The sequence below is a fragment of the Propithecus coquereli genome, unplaced genomic scaffold (assembly GCF_000956105.1).
Source record: "Propithecus coquereli isolate 6110/MARCELLA unplaced genomic scaffold, Pcoq_1.0 Scaffold416, whole genome shotgun sequence".
NCBI lineage: Eukaryota > Metazoa > Chordata > Mammalia > Primates > Indriidae > Propithecus > Propithecus coquereli.
Window position 1 is genome coordinate 566313 of NW_012149908.1, and position 13396 is coordinate 579708.

The following is a 13396-nucleotide window of genomic DNA, read 5'->3' on the forward strand; positions in this document are numbered from 1 at the left end:
TGGGGCCCAGGTCCTCTGGAATGGTTCTTTCTCTTGGCCTCCGCCCCTGACAGAACACTGTTACTGGATTAACTCCCTGGATTAACTCCCCGACCCCGTGTGGGGGGCTTCCACAGACCACCACACAAGAATAGCTTACGTGATCTAGAGAAGGAGCATTGATTAGCTTCCAGTCTGCAGGTCCTGTGCTCAGCATGCCTCTTTCAGTAGGAGAGATACCACGGCGCTGAGTGAGAAGACTACACAGCAGAAAGGAGGTTTCCAAGTCATCAGGTAAAAGGTCAAGCACATTCCCTTGGTTGTAGACCATTGGGTGGCATTTCTGAGAGTGTCGCCAGGTAGTTGATGATGAAATCTAGACTAGCCACTGAAATCATCACTCATGCAATTGGCCAAATGCCTCTGATGCCAGATGTTGATGCAAATCAGCTCATAATGACACAGGCAACAGGAGTGGACAAACCTAGCACGCTCCACTCGCCAGATGCCTTTTTAGATGGAATGTGTTTAGACCATTCAGCCATTCAAACACTTTAATTGCAAATGGAACCAAAGAGCAACACTTTCTAGGGAAAGCAAGATGTGTAGCTTTGCAATGACTAATTCTACGTGAGAGGGAAAGAGGAGCTGTGCCTTGCTGTGTGCGTGTGCGGGCACAACTACGTGTCCCTGTGCATGGGAGGTTTCCATGAGTATTCAAATCAAACAACAGAAATCCTTCTTACCTGGAGATGTGAAGATAGTTAAATCCCCATTAAACCAAGATAAGGGGATTCAGACAGAACAGTACACTTTCCTGGAGTATATTATTATGCACTTTTCAGGGCCTCGAATGACAAGCCTAAGTTGACTTTCTCTGTGCAATTCTTACCTGCTGATGGAAGCAAGGCTGCCAGCAGTCAACAAGGAGAGTCCTGTCTTCTTTGATGGACAGTGATGTGGCCGGAGGATGACTTCAATCAATGAGAGGGGCAGTATGGAAGTGTGCTGTAGGAGAAAAGATGGCAAGTCCTGGCAGCAGGGTACCTTTCCCCTCCAATACACCTCCTTACACACTGCCAGGTGAAACTTCCCAAAGCTTGCCTTGGATCATGCTTCTTGGATGCCCAAGGACCTACGGTGGCTCCCTATTGCCTGCCATGCTGGCCCCAACTCCTTTGTCTGGCTACTGAAGCTCTTTGCAATGTGCTATCACCCTCTCTGGTCCTGCTTATTGCCCATTGCTCCCCTCCCCTAAAACACACACACACACACACACACACACACACACACACACATATGCACGCACACATACACATGAGTACACACATGCACACGCCCTCCCCTTCCACTAGAACAAGGCTGCTCCTTTACTGCCCTTTGTACTCAGTGTACGTGCTCCCACTGCCACGCTCTTGTTCATGCGTCCTCCCCCCGTGGGCACCGTCTTCTCTCCCTGTGTTCAAACCCCTATGTCTGTGCAGCCAATGCAATCCTCCACCATGCTGTCTCTGAATTTTCCTCTTGCTAATTTCTCTCACTCAGTTCTAGTGCGTTTATATCCTGTGCCATGTAGTCTAGCACTTTCGGTGCATATTCATAAGCTCTGGGGGGGCCACAGAACACGCCCTACCTCGTCTCTGCACTTAGCACCATGTAGCTGAGCTCCGTCCTGCTGAGGGCAGCGGGTGTGAGGGGTGTGTGCGAGCCTTCCTCTGAAACCCCTGTGTCCTCCCCCTCCTTCCCTGCTTCACCCCCTCCTTAGAACCATCTGTTTTCTAGCTCTTCCAAACCCTCCAAACTAGATTTTAAAAATGACATAATCAAGGAAGTAAACCCTTAGGAACAGTGGCATTTTCAGAAGCAAAGACTGCTGGAGCCAGCTCCCCTCTTCATTACGGAAGCTGACCTGGGAAGGGCCACTGGAGTCTGCATGCAAGGTCCTTTCATTGATTGAGAACATTGCTAAAGCCCTTCTGCCACCCTCTGTGCTTATCGGTGACACCTAACAGTGTTATTATAGTATCTTGTATTTTTTATGGTTACAGCCATCATTCCTCCTTCACCCCTCAGCTCTTGGCTGCCTCTTTCACCCACAGTCTCCTGTTCCCGAGCCCCAAGGCAGCTGTGTCAGACCTCAGCTCCAGCAGTTTCTGGAGCTTGGGAATGTCACTGTGCCCCCATGCCTAGCGACGGGGCTGGAACCCTGGGCACTGGCTGTCAGTCACATAAGTCTTATGCTCAAGAGGCAGAGGCTTCCTTCTACCCCGGCTGAGCTAGCCACGGCACAGCCAAGACATGACAACCACCCTCAGAGGACGAGAAATATGACAAGTTTTGAGGGCGCAAGGCTGGGATGAGAAGGACCAAGCCTTACGTATAGGGCATCGCTGGGTGGAGAGGGCCTCCGGGGGTGCCCCGGTCAAGGTCGCAGCAGGGTGGCACAGAGCAACTGAGTATCTTAAGGGCCCTGAGTGTCCCACATTTTGGTAACGAAATGTGGAGGAACGGCATAGCAGACAAACTGTAGCTTTTACATAATTTGATAAAAGTTGGCCCCGACCATACTGACTGGCTAGACAGACAAATGGAAGGACTTCCCAGGCCCACTATCACACCTCGCATCTGTCTTTGGTCTGATTTTAGGCTGCAGCTTCTGGGTCTCTCCCTCCAATAACAGAGCATGGTGTTTCAGGGCACACAGCTTTGAATCTAACCTCAGGCTGGTCACCGGATCTCTCTGAACTTCAGTTTGCCCAGGTATAAAATGGGGACAGTGAATGGCGCATACCCTCTGGGGGTGCTGCAATGGGATGCAGGGAAGGACATGTAACACGCTTAGTCCTTGGCCCAGGAGAGCTTCCGGTGGCATTAGCTACGGTCGTCATTATTAACAGTGTGTCTGTCGTCCTTCATCTCATTGTTGTGCCCAGGGTGGGGCGAAGGCACGGGGCTGGAGTATCCGTAGCCTCAGGTCTTAGATGGACTCTGGCCTGTGGTCCGCAAGAAGCTGTGCCATGAGTTAGCAGAGCCCCCCCGGGCCATCCCACGGCCCCCTCCTCAGCCCACAGCTGGTGCCCACATGCCCAGCTAAGGCCCTGACGACGCCTGGTGACTGCCAGGCTGTTCTCTTCATCCAGAGGCCACCTCTGCAGGCAGGAGGTGGAGCTGTCTGCCCCGTGCAGCCGCCCACCTCTGCCCGCCTTCACTCTGCGGCAGCCAGAAAGATCCAACTTCTACTCAAAACCATTACCAGGCCATTATACTGGCCATTGATCTGACAGATTTTATTAACCCTGCCCTCGATCGGCAGCTCCCGTCCTCTGCTCTAATGATCGTTTGGGATTCCTGTGGAATAATGCAGTGTGTTCGCGTTAGGAGTAAATGAGTCTGCGGTGATTAATGCCTTTACAACAAACAATTCAGGAATGCATGAGTGCTCACCTCTTGGAGCAGCCTGCCCTTTGCAAGTGACATTCAATCGGATTTCCAAATGAATTCTCCCTGATGGCTTCTGGGAAAGGTACTTCAGTGATGTCATTAGTGATGGGCCGTGTAACGCGGCTTTATACTAGCTAAAAGGTCTTTGCAAGAAGCACATTTTCCAGTCAGGGCTGGGGGTAGGAACGAGGAGAGGAGAAAACCTGCATTCTGTGAGCCTTTTGAATACTGAGCTAGTACAAAGCGCCAAGCGTGACGCAATAAACCTCCTGGCATTTCAAATGTACTGGTCTTTCACCTCACGTTGACACAAATCATGTAACCCTTGTCAGACAGCACATATTTCCAAAGAAAGAAAAAAAAAGAAAAGGAAAGAGAAAAATTCAGTAAGAGAAAAGTCAAATATGCTTTCTGCTTCCAAAAAAAATCTAATAATTAGGCTGGGATTGACACAAATTAGAATGCTGCCAAAAATTACTGAAAACAGTGACTCATTCTGTATTTCAATTAACAGTTTCTCAGTTTCCCTTATAAACAGTGAAGCTGACAAAAATTAATTATCTCAGAGGGGGTAAAATATTTCTTTCCAAAGTAAACAAAACATCATGGGCTGAAACAATAGCATGTGTAAACAGAAGGGATGTAGTGAAGCTATCTTTTCTTGTCACTAAAGTCATCATTTTGGTAGATTTTCCTTTCAACGTCTCTTTCCAAATGCACCGGTGATACGGACACCATTGTTCTTCTCCCATCTTTTTCCACTCAATTATACCTTCCCCTCCTGTCCTCCATGTAATGCCCACTTTCATCTGAATATCTTGGAGACAGAATGATAAGCACGAAATATTGATTTAAGTATTAGTTTGATGATTGCACTTTAGCGTCTCTGGTTGCAAAAGAGCCTTGTAGATAAGTATTACTACTAAAATTTACCCATAGAAAATTTTTGCAAGGTTGCATGAATGACAACATGGAAAATAATGACAATGACTTGAGCACTTGTTTGTACTCACCCCGTACCGGTAGATAAGTGGCTGTTGTAAACAATTTCCCTGCAGAGGGGGCTAAATTTACAATGGGCTGCATTTTGCCTGACTCTGGAGAGAGAGGCGAGGCTTAACCGCGGAGATAACCGTGAGCTGACAGGTCTTCATCGCTGTGCTGAAGCTCCCAACACCGAATCCACGAGGCTAGGCTGGTCACACTCTTACCCTGCATTTCCTGGGGGGCTGCGAGCACTTCATTTTCTCCCATAAAGGAAGTTCAGAGAGCCTACACATTTTAAAAATCAGATGATAATATTTACAATGTATGATCTCTGTTTCTTTCCTTTATTTTATTTCCCTGCTATTTATATTTGTGTTGAGTTGACCGAGATAAACAAGCAGCTTCTACCCTCTCAGATCCGTTACCAAGGGGCTTTCTCTTTCAGATGTCGTTTCCAATGATGAGCTTACATAATATCGCCCACTTCATATGTGCCTCAACTCTCTCCTCCTTTCTTCTGTTCAGGCGACATCAGATCTGAATTCCTGATAGTGGCTCTTCCCAAACTGAGATCCTTTCCCCACATCTCTAAGATGACATCTCTGGTTTGTTCGTGGTACTGATGGAGAGAGATTTTTGAGTGAAGTTTTAGTGTGCTAACAAGATTTCTGGGTACATTAGGGGGATTTTTTTTGCTTATGATGTACCAAATATATCATTTTTTATTTCTAAAAAATGGAAGGCTTCACAAAATCTCCTCAGGGACAAATATGGTCAAAATATCAATTAAAACTTAAACATAAATAGAACAGACATGGAAATGGAGGCCAAATAACCCTTAATAGAATGGCCTTGTAGCCAGGCTTGTTATTATACTGCTGGATCATGTTCCTTAAGCCTCAAGACTACATGCAGTAAAGGCTAGCAGTAATAGTTGTTTTGAAAATTCCAGTAAGGCAATCTCTGGTCTTGGTAATACCATCCATTTTCCAGCTAAAAACCGTTTATCTCACTTCTCTCTAATTGTCCCACTGCAGTTTCTGCCTCTGACTCCCTGCAGGGTAAGACAATTGTGATGGTCTTTGACACATTTTGGGGAACATTTTATATGCAAAAGCAGAGACCGTCTGTATTCTCTATGTCCCTTACACTGTGAAAGATACAGTTTTGATTTAAGTAAATCCAGCACGGAAATCCAGAAATGTAAGCACAGTATAGAGCTTCCATCTCTCCAAGACTTTTCTTTTTTAAAAACTCTTCCACCTATGATGCCTATAGAGGAGTCTTTTCAGTCTCAAACACTAAATCTTTAAAGAGAATTGGATTTGTTAAAATTCCCTTTTCCACTTACTAGGAACTCAAGTGCACAGGCCAGACACCACTGTAATTAAAGAGCCAGTGTTAAAGCGCCGGGGGAGGAGGGGATTGGGGAGATAAACCTCCCACAGAAAGATCCACAGACTTCTCTTTGAACCCCACTGTCTACCTAGGTGGGCTCACACAGGTTGCCCAGCCTGCAAACAGAAGTTAAAAACCGAGTCTTCCTCATGGCAAAGAGGAGTGATGTTTGCAATTTACTCTGAAATGCACCAAAACCAAGAAGAATTAATGGATAGAAAGATGGATAGATTTACAAAGAAGCAAAAAGAGTAAACTATTAATAGTCAAGTGGCGGGCGACCCCGGTGTTCACCATAAAATTCTTTCAACCTTGCTTTGTGTTTGAAAATTTTCATGATAAAAACATTGGGGGGAAAGTGAATGGTCTTTTCTGACCCGGAAAGAGAAATGAATGCTCCATTGGGCCAAGGAAGAAAAGCAGAGTGTTGTTGATGAACTCCTCTGTGACCTGAACAGATGGGTAAATGGTAACTTTCTAAATCGTCTGAAGAGGATTCGTAACTGATCTTTTACCTGCTACACTGCTGTCCTTTGGGTTAGCAGGCAGTTTAACCAACATCTCAAAGCATCGTTCTTCTACCAGGAAGCTGGTTGGCTTCGTAGGAATCCAGCCTGTGGAAGAAGTGGCAATTTGGGCTCTATCCACTTAAGGGTAAGATAAAAGAAAGATACAGCATCTTAGAACCCTACTATCAGGAATATATCTGCCTCTTCCTGTTCCCTACCTCTCTCCCTCCACCCTTCCAAAGGATCCAAATCCCTTCCTCTTACTGAGCTCCCTCCGGCAAAAGTAACACCCTAGACATCTGCCATAAACTCAGACTCATTCCTTTACTCCTCACATCCAAACTTTATTCACTTGTCCCCCTAAATGCTTCCCACAGCTGCTTATTCTTCCCTCTTCCCAAGCAGTACCTCCCTAACTTTTCTCTATTTTGGTAGATACAATCAGGTACATATTTTGGTACTTGCAATCAGGCAAACCTTCTAAAACAAGTTTCATGTTGCTACTCCCCTGCTCAAAAACCTTCTATGGCTCCCTATTGCCTCTGTCTATGATCTATACTCCTTCCCTAATCTCATCTCTTATTTCCAAGAGCATCTCAATAGGCTCCCTCCCTTCTACTCAAACCAGTCTCCTTGTTATCCTTTTGTTTCAATCTGTTTTCTTCCCCCTTTTTAATCTTCTTAATTGTTCTTTAATTTTTTTTCTCTTCCAACCAGCCCCACGCACCTTTGAGATACTTTACCAAATGCCTGTTCATCAACATAAGAAGATATAAAAGACAATTAGGACTCAGGACAACAGGGAAACACAAATACATCAACCAGAAGGCTTACTGGGCTGCTGTGGTTGAGATTCAAGTTTAGCAACATGTATCCAGATAGGGAAAGTAAAAAGAGAGAGCTGGAATGTACACATTTATTTTTTGAGAAAATAAAGGTTCCCCCTAGCGATTAGGCCTGAAAGAAATTTCGACCATTGCATTTCATGTCGGGGCACCGAGCCTGACAGTGCAGTGGTCTCAACAGCACCCACACAGCAAACCGCTCAGAGTTCTAGATTCCATAACCTGGTAACATCTGAAGGCAAAATGATAAAACGCAATCGAGTGAAGGCGGTTTTGCCTGTACGGAGGGAACATTATGTGATTATGTAGCCTTCGGTGATCACAGCAGAGGATGGACCCCAGAAGTACCATTTTCCCCACGGGTGTTTTTGTTTGTTTTTGTTCCACTTGTGAATCGGACACCAGCCAGGATTTCATTCTTTGTTTAAAGCCTGGCGTGCAGGCGTTACCTGCTGTTAATGGCACAGAGATCTAAACACTTGGAGAAATTAAAAGTTCACGGTAACGTTGACACCCTTTTATTGCAAATAAGAAGCCTCACCAAGGAAACCCTCCCCCCAAGCCCACGAGGCTGTCCTCCTGCGTCTCTGGAAGCCACGTGCCATCTGCCTTCTCGTGAGATGCCACTCTCCTGTCATCCTGCAGCTCCTTGCTCTGCACGAGACCCTTCAGTGCTTAATGATATTTAGTTTTTTTACACCATCAATTTCATGTATTTTTTCCCGTTCATCCTCAATGAGATTACAAGCACTCTGAGGGCAAAGCTCTCATGTCCTATGTTTTCAGGACTTCCACCCAGCCTCTGCTTAACAAATGTTTTGATTGATTTTCTTGTTACACAGGAGGATCGAGCTCTTAAAATGGTCTACAGAAGCCCTGGTGATCTGGTCACCTGTCCTGCCTGATGTCTGTGCTCACCCCCTAGTTACTCTGCACTCCCACCTGAAGACCACGTTCCCTCTGTCACAGCTGACATGCAGATCACGTGTCCCCTTTGGCCTTCATCTCACCTTACAAGGGACTGAAGCCCGAGGCTCTGGCAGGTGCCTACTCTTGGTGCGGCCGCAGGCCCCTGAGCTCACTTCCATCATAACATCACATTAGTGCACTCGCCTAATACTGACCAAAGTCTTCCGAGGACAGAAGCAGCTCAAGGCTTAGGGCTGCCACCGTTTTCTCTCCAGTACCTCCCGCAGTGCTTAACCTACTCTGGCCACTTACTTTCGGTGGCAGTAGTGAATGAGTCAGTGAAACAATAAAGCGGGGCAGAAGGGAAAGAAGAGGTCTTCTGCACAGGCTTGGAAGCGAGCCCGGACCAGTTTCAGTGAGCACCAGCAGCCACACATCAGGCTGCATCTAAGATGTTAGGGGTGCAGAATCAATCCCACCTCCAGCTGGTCACCTTTACCCTGTCTCAAAGCTGTGGGTGGCACCCCGAATCCTGGAGATGGGTGTTCGGGGTTATAAGAAAGCCTGTGGGCAAGTGTGACTCCTGGAAACAGCCAACGGGGGCCCACGCCATGGCAACCAAACTGTAGGCTCAGCAAGGGGCACCACCACGCGGAGTCGGCAGCCCTGCAGGAAGGTGGAAGGTAGGTAGCCAGCAGGGGCTGTCCTTGGTTCATCTTGGGACTCTCTGCTCTGCGGCCCTCCATGCCAAGATTGGGTCAGGTGGGAAGCCCCCTGTCCCCAGGTTGTGCTTGCTACCTTCTCTATACGTCCGCCCCTTCCTCAATCCCCAACCCACCACGCTCCCTCCATGCCTCTGTGCCTGGCTCCACATGGCGCACAGGGAGACTTGTTTTAAAGACAGAGACAGATGGGCGGCTCTCTAGAAAGCTGCTCCAAGTTGGAGGAAGGAGATTGTTCTTTTTAAGAAAGAGGAAAGCTCGGAAGCACGAGGCTCTACTCCTGCTTTGGAGGCACCGTGTCTCAGGACACCCGCCCCTCCTCCCCAGTGTCCCATGGCTGTCAGTGAAGGGCTCTGAGTGTGTAAGCAGCTGCTGTCCCCGGGAGGTAGCAGTGATTCTGGAAAGCCCCCTGTGAGCACAAGCTCTGGGGCAAACTTCCAGTCCCTCCGCGTGACCGATCCCATGAGGGACCACTTCCACACTTTCTCCTTCCTGCCTCCGGCCTTCCTGTGCTGACCCGCAGGGTATTCTGAAGGGAGTCTCCAGCTGCCCTGTGAGAATGGCAGTTACTCACTGGCGGTTTCCCTAAATGCATGTCATCAGCTGATTTAGGGTTAGCCTGTGTGTGTGTGTGTGTGTGTGTGTGTGTGTGTGTGTGTGTTGGGGGCCATACGTGCTCACTGTGGGGGTCTTGCCAGTGGAGAAGGGAATGGCTAAGGGTAGGGCCTAAAGGTAAAAGACAAGAAGTTTTCTTAGGAAATGGCTTTATTCAATATCCATCAAATACCTCACGAGAGGCAGTTCTGTTTCGGCATTCTAGACAATTGGAAGGTATAGAAGACACGGTCTTTGAACTCAAAGAAATATTAATAAATTTCAACTTATATTTATTGTTACCCTACAGTGTCCCCCTAGGGCAGCACATTATCTGCAAGTGTTAGACAACTCAGTCGAGCCCTTGGGGTCCACGGGGAAGGAGAATAAGACCTTGTTTAACTCAAAGGGCTAGTTTCCTTTTGCAAGGCTCACTCCGTCAAAATCTTTCTGTCCTGAAAGACCCACGGGTTTCTCTTAAACAGCTTCGATGGCACTTCACGCGGTGTCTGATTTTCTCAGAGTGTGCCCCTAAATTGTGTTTTGTTATTTCAAAATAAAAGTTAATTTTAATTCCCTTTTATTAAAAACAGATAACTACATATCATAGATTACTTTTTCAATTATGAACATTGTTGCTTCTTGCTGAGAAGCCAAAACCAAAACAGAATAAAAGCAAAAGGACTGTCCATAGGACATTAAGCTGAAGTTGTCCAGTAGGATGGCAGACGTATGAGTTTGGCACTCAGAGATAAACGTAGCTGGAGGCAGAGGTTTGGGAGCCATCAAAGTGTCAATATAACTTTGTTAAGTGGCAGTAGCTGAGACGACCCACAGACAGTGTGTGAGTGAGAAGAATATTAAAGCATCTGGGAGAAAACACTGTAGAACCACGGCAGTTAAGTCAGTTTCTAAACCTCTGCAACACTGACATTTTAGAATAGATAGAAAATTCTTTGTGCTGGGTCTTGTCCTGTGCATCATAGGATGTTTAGCAGCATCCTTGGCTTCTACCCAGGAGCACCCCCACCCCCCGCCTCGCCAGTCGTGACAATCAAAATTGTCTCTAGACATTGTCTCCATCCCCTGGAGAGCACGGTCAATCCCACTTGAGAATTTCTGCTTTAAAATGATAAGTAAAAGAAGAGCATTTTGCAAAGGCAATTGGATAGCAGTGGTCAGAAAGTCTGGAGGGAAGGGAAGGAGGGAAGAGATATTTCAAGAAAGATGTGGTCCAATATTGCGGAGATTATTAAGACGTGACAGAAATGCTGTTAGTGGGCTCGCTCCTTGTGTTCCCAAATTGCCCATCCTTCCTTCCAAGCTGCGTCTTACCTTCCTTGTCCCGTCCTGGGGACCTTTGAAGTTCAACCTGCTCTTCAAGGCATTCTTGGCCGTGAACCCTGGAGCTGAGCACAGGGGGAAGGGCAGTGTGGAGATACTCCCCAGAGGCCATTGCCATCTGTCCCGCACTCCCGTGGGTGGGCAGAAACGTTAACAAGTCTGTCAGTGTAAAATCTGGGCCCCTACATGCAGGGCAAGTTGGCGACACGTACGCTTGCTCTGGACCTCTACGCTGATGAGAACGCAGCCTGGGGCATTGGGACAAACTTCCCATGGCCAAGAAACTTGGCTCACTTCCTTATCATGGTTTTCTTTGGAAAAACTAAAACAAAATTTCTCAAAAGGTCACAAAATTCCTTCTCACCACAGAATAATAAAGTGTGGCTTTTAGGAGTTTCTAGATGTGTTTGGAGAGAGATGCCAAAAACACACAAGCTTTTATTCCTAACCAATTTGTACCAGGAGAGTTCTCCAGAACACCCCTCTGAAATAACTCTGCATATTTTGGCTTCCAAACTGAGAAGAAGAAAAAAAAAGCACGAGGGTTTTTAGTTTTGTTTTGTTTTGTGTGTGTGTGCTTTAGTTTTCGAATCTGAATTTTCACGGGGAAAATCAGTTCCTGCTCAGGGAAGGGAAATGCTGAAATCTCCCCTGCCTTTATGAAGCTCCTTTTTTTAATCCACCCTCAAAATAAGAAGCCCTTTATTACTATTGGACTATTAAAACTTTAGGTTTCATGGCAGCCACCAAAGAACTTGTTCTATTTCTATTTATGGATTTCCACATTCACAGATTTACTTTTCACGTACACAACTAATGACTAATGACCCCCACTACTGGCCTCTGTGCCCACCACTGGGAACCTCCATTTGGGTGGTATCAGGCGCCTCCCCCAGGGCCAGTGCTGGCCCAGCAATACGAGGAGGAGGGACATTGGTCCTTCCCAGACTTTCACAGAGCTAGAAAGGGGCTGTTCTTTTTTCAACCATTTCTCCTCCTTTTTCTCTTGATCACTCCTCTTTCATTGGCTCCCTCCATGGTCATTTCTTCATTTCTCTTCTTAATTTCAGACTCTGCCACCTTTCTTCTCTGAGTCAATGACTTTTCGAACTTCCTTTGGCTACTTGAATACATAGTTTCCTAATTAGCATCTGACAACGGTGGTGATGGAGGAAAGTGTGAGCCTGAGAACATATCCTCTGAGCCACGGCACACATCAGAACAAACGTTACTCTCCTTAAACAAAACGTGTGTAATTACTACGACTCTATGCATCTCTCTGAACCTAACTCAGATGTTATTAGACCACATATCTCAGATATAACAACCAAAAGTCCCATAGATATTTCAAGATCCCAGCAAACTCTCTAGAATAGTCCTCATTATAACTTTCTGTATGAAAGAACACTCCAAAGTGTCAAAACAAATAGTGTCTGCCGCAGATGCTGGGCAGAGTTGCTAAAGGCTTTCTTTCTGCCTCCAATGTCCCTCGGCCCCAGCACACCCCACTCTGCCCCAAAGGGAGAGAACTCTGGGTCAGTCGAGGTCATGGAGAAGCTACTACAGTAAGAGATGAAGCTTTCATTCATTCTCTCATGCAATAATCATGAAGTGCCCACCGCGTGCCAGGAGTTGTGTGAGGTGCTGAGGATTAAAAGATAAAAAAGTGTGGTCCCTGCCCATGTAGACCTTACAGTCTAATGGGTGAGGTTTTAGAAACATATAGATAACAATCATGATAGCTGCTATGAAGGAAAACAAACAGGAGTCTCTGTGTCACAATGCAAGGGAGAGACTTAATTCATGGAAGGCAGTCAAGAAAGGCCATTCTGAGAAGGCCACATCTAAGCTGAGTCCCAAAGGATGAGAAAGAGCCATGGAAGAGCAGATGGGGAGCATTCTGGGCAAGTGGGTCAGCATGTGCAAAGGTCCTGGTGCAGGAAAGAGCTTCAAGAGTTGCAGGAGCAGAGGAAAACCTGGAGTGGATAGAGCATGGCATGCCCAGAGGAGAGAGGCTCCATCTGAGCCTGCATTGTTCAGCAGAGGCCATGTTTGTTGGTCTGGTTGGCTGTAGGAAGGAATTCAGGTTTGTTCTAAGTGAAATGGGAAGCCACTGCTGGATATTAGAAAGGGGAATAGTATTTCCAATCTATTTTGCTGCTATGAGAAGAAGGTTGAGAAGGGAATAAGGAAGACCAGTTTGGAGGTATTGCATGGTTCAGGTGAGAAGTGAATATAGCCACCAGGGTGTTGGCAGTGGAACTAGAAAGTGATCAGATTTACAACGTAATTCAAAGGTGGAAGGGACAAGGGTAGCTAACGAATGGACATGAGAATGGTGGAATGGAGGGAGATGGCAAGGCCAATGCTGGTTTCTGTCTTGAGCAACTGGAAAGACGGTAGGATGATGGTTCCATGTCCCAAGATGGAGAAGCCCAGGACAGGTCTAGCAGCGAGAGTATAATATGTTCAGCTCTGCACACATTGACTCGGAGAGATGTCTGCGATGTGCCTATAGATGTGTCCATAGCAGTGAGCTCAGGTAGGCAGTTTGAGATGCAAATCTGGAACTCAAAGGAGATCTGAGCCGGAGATTCAGCACATGGAGAGAGCAAAAGCCATGGGAATGAATGGATGGGCGTTACTGGGGAAAGAGCATTGGCAAAGA

The 13396-nt window shown here is 46.7% G+C and overlaps 1 protein-coding gene across 1 annotated transcript in view; it reads right to left on the bottom strand.

Annotated features, from left to right (window-relative positions):
• The window catches only part of ADTRP (androgen-dependent TFPI-regulating protein), a 62971-nt gene that overhangs the window by 16504 nt on the left and 33071 nt on the right, over positions 1 to 13396 (bottom strand). Inside the window, 1 exon segment of the mRNA XM_012653175.1 lies at positions 872 to 987. Coding sequence (XP_012508629.1) covers positions 872 to 987 — 116 coding nt within the window.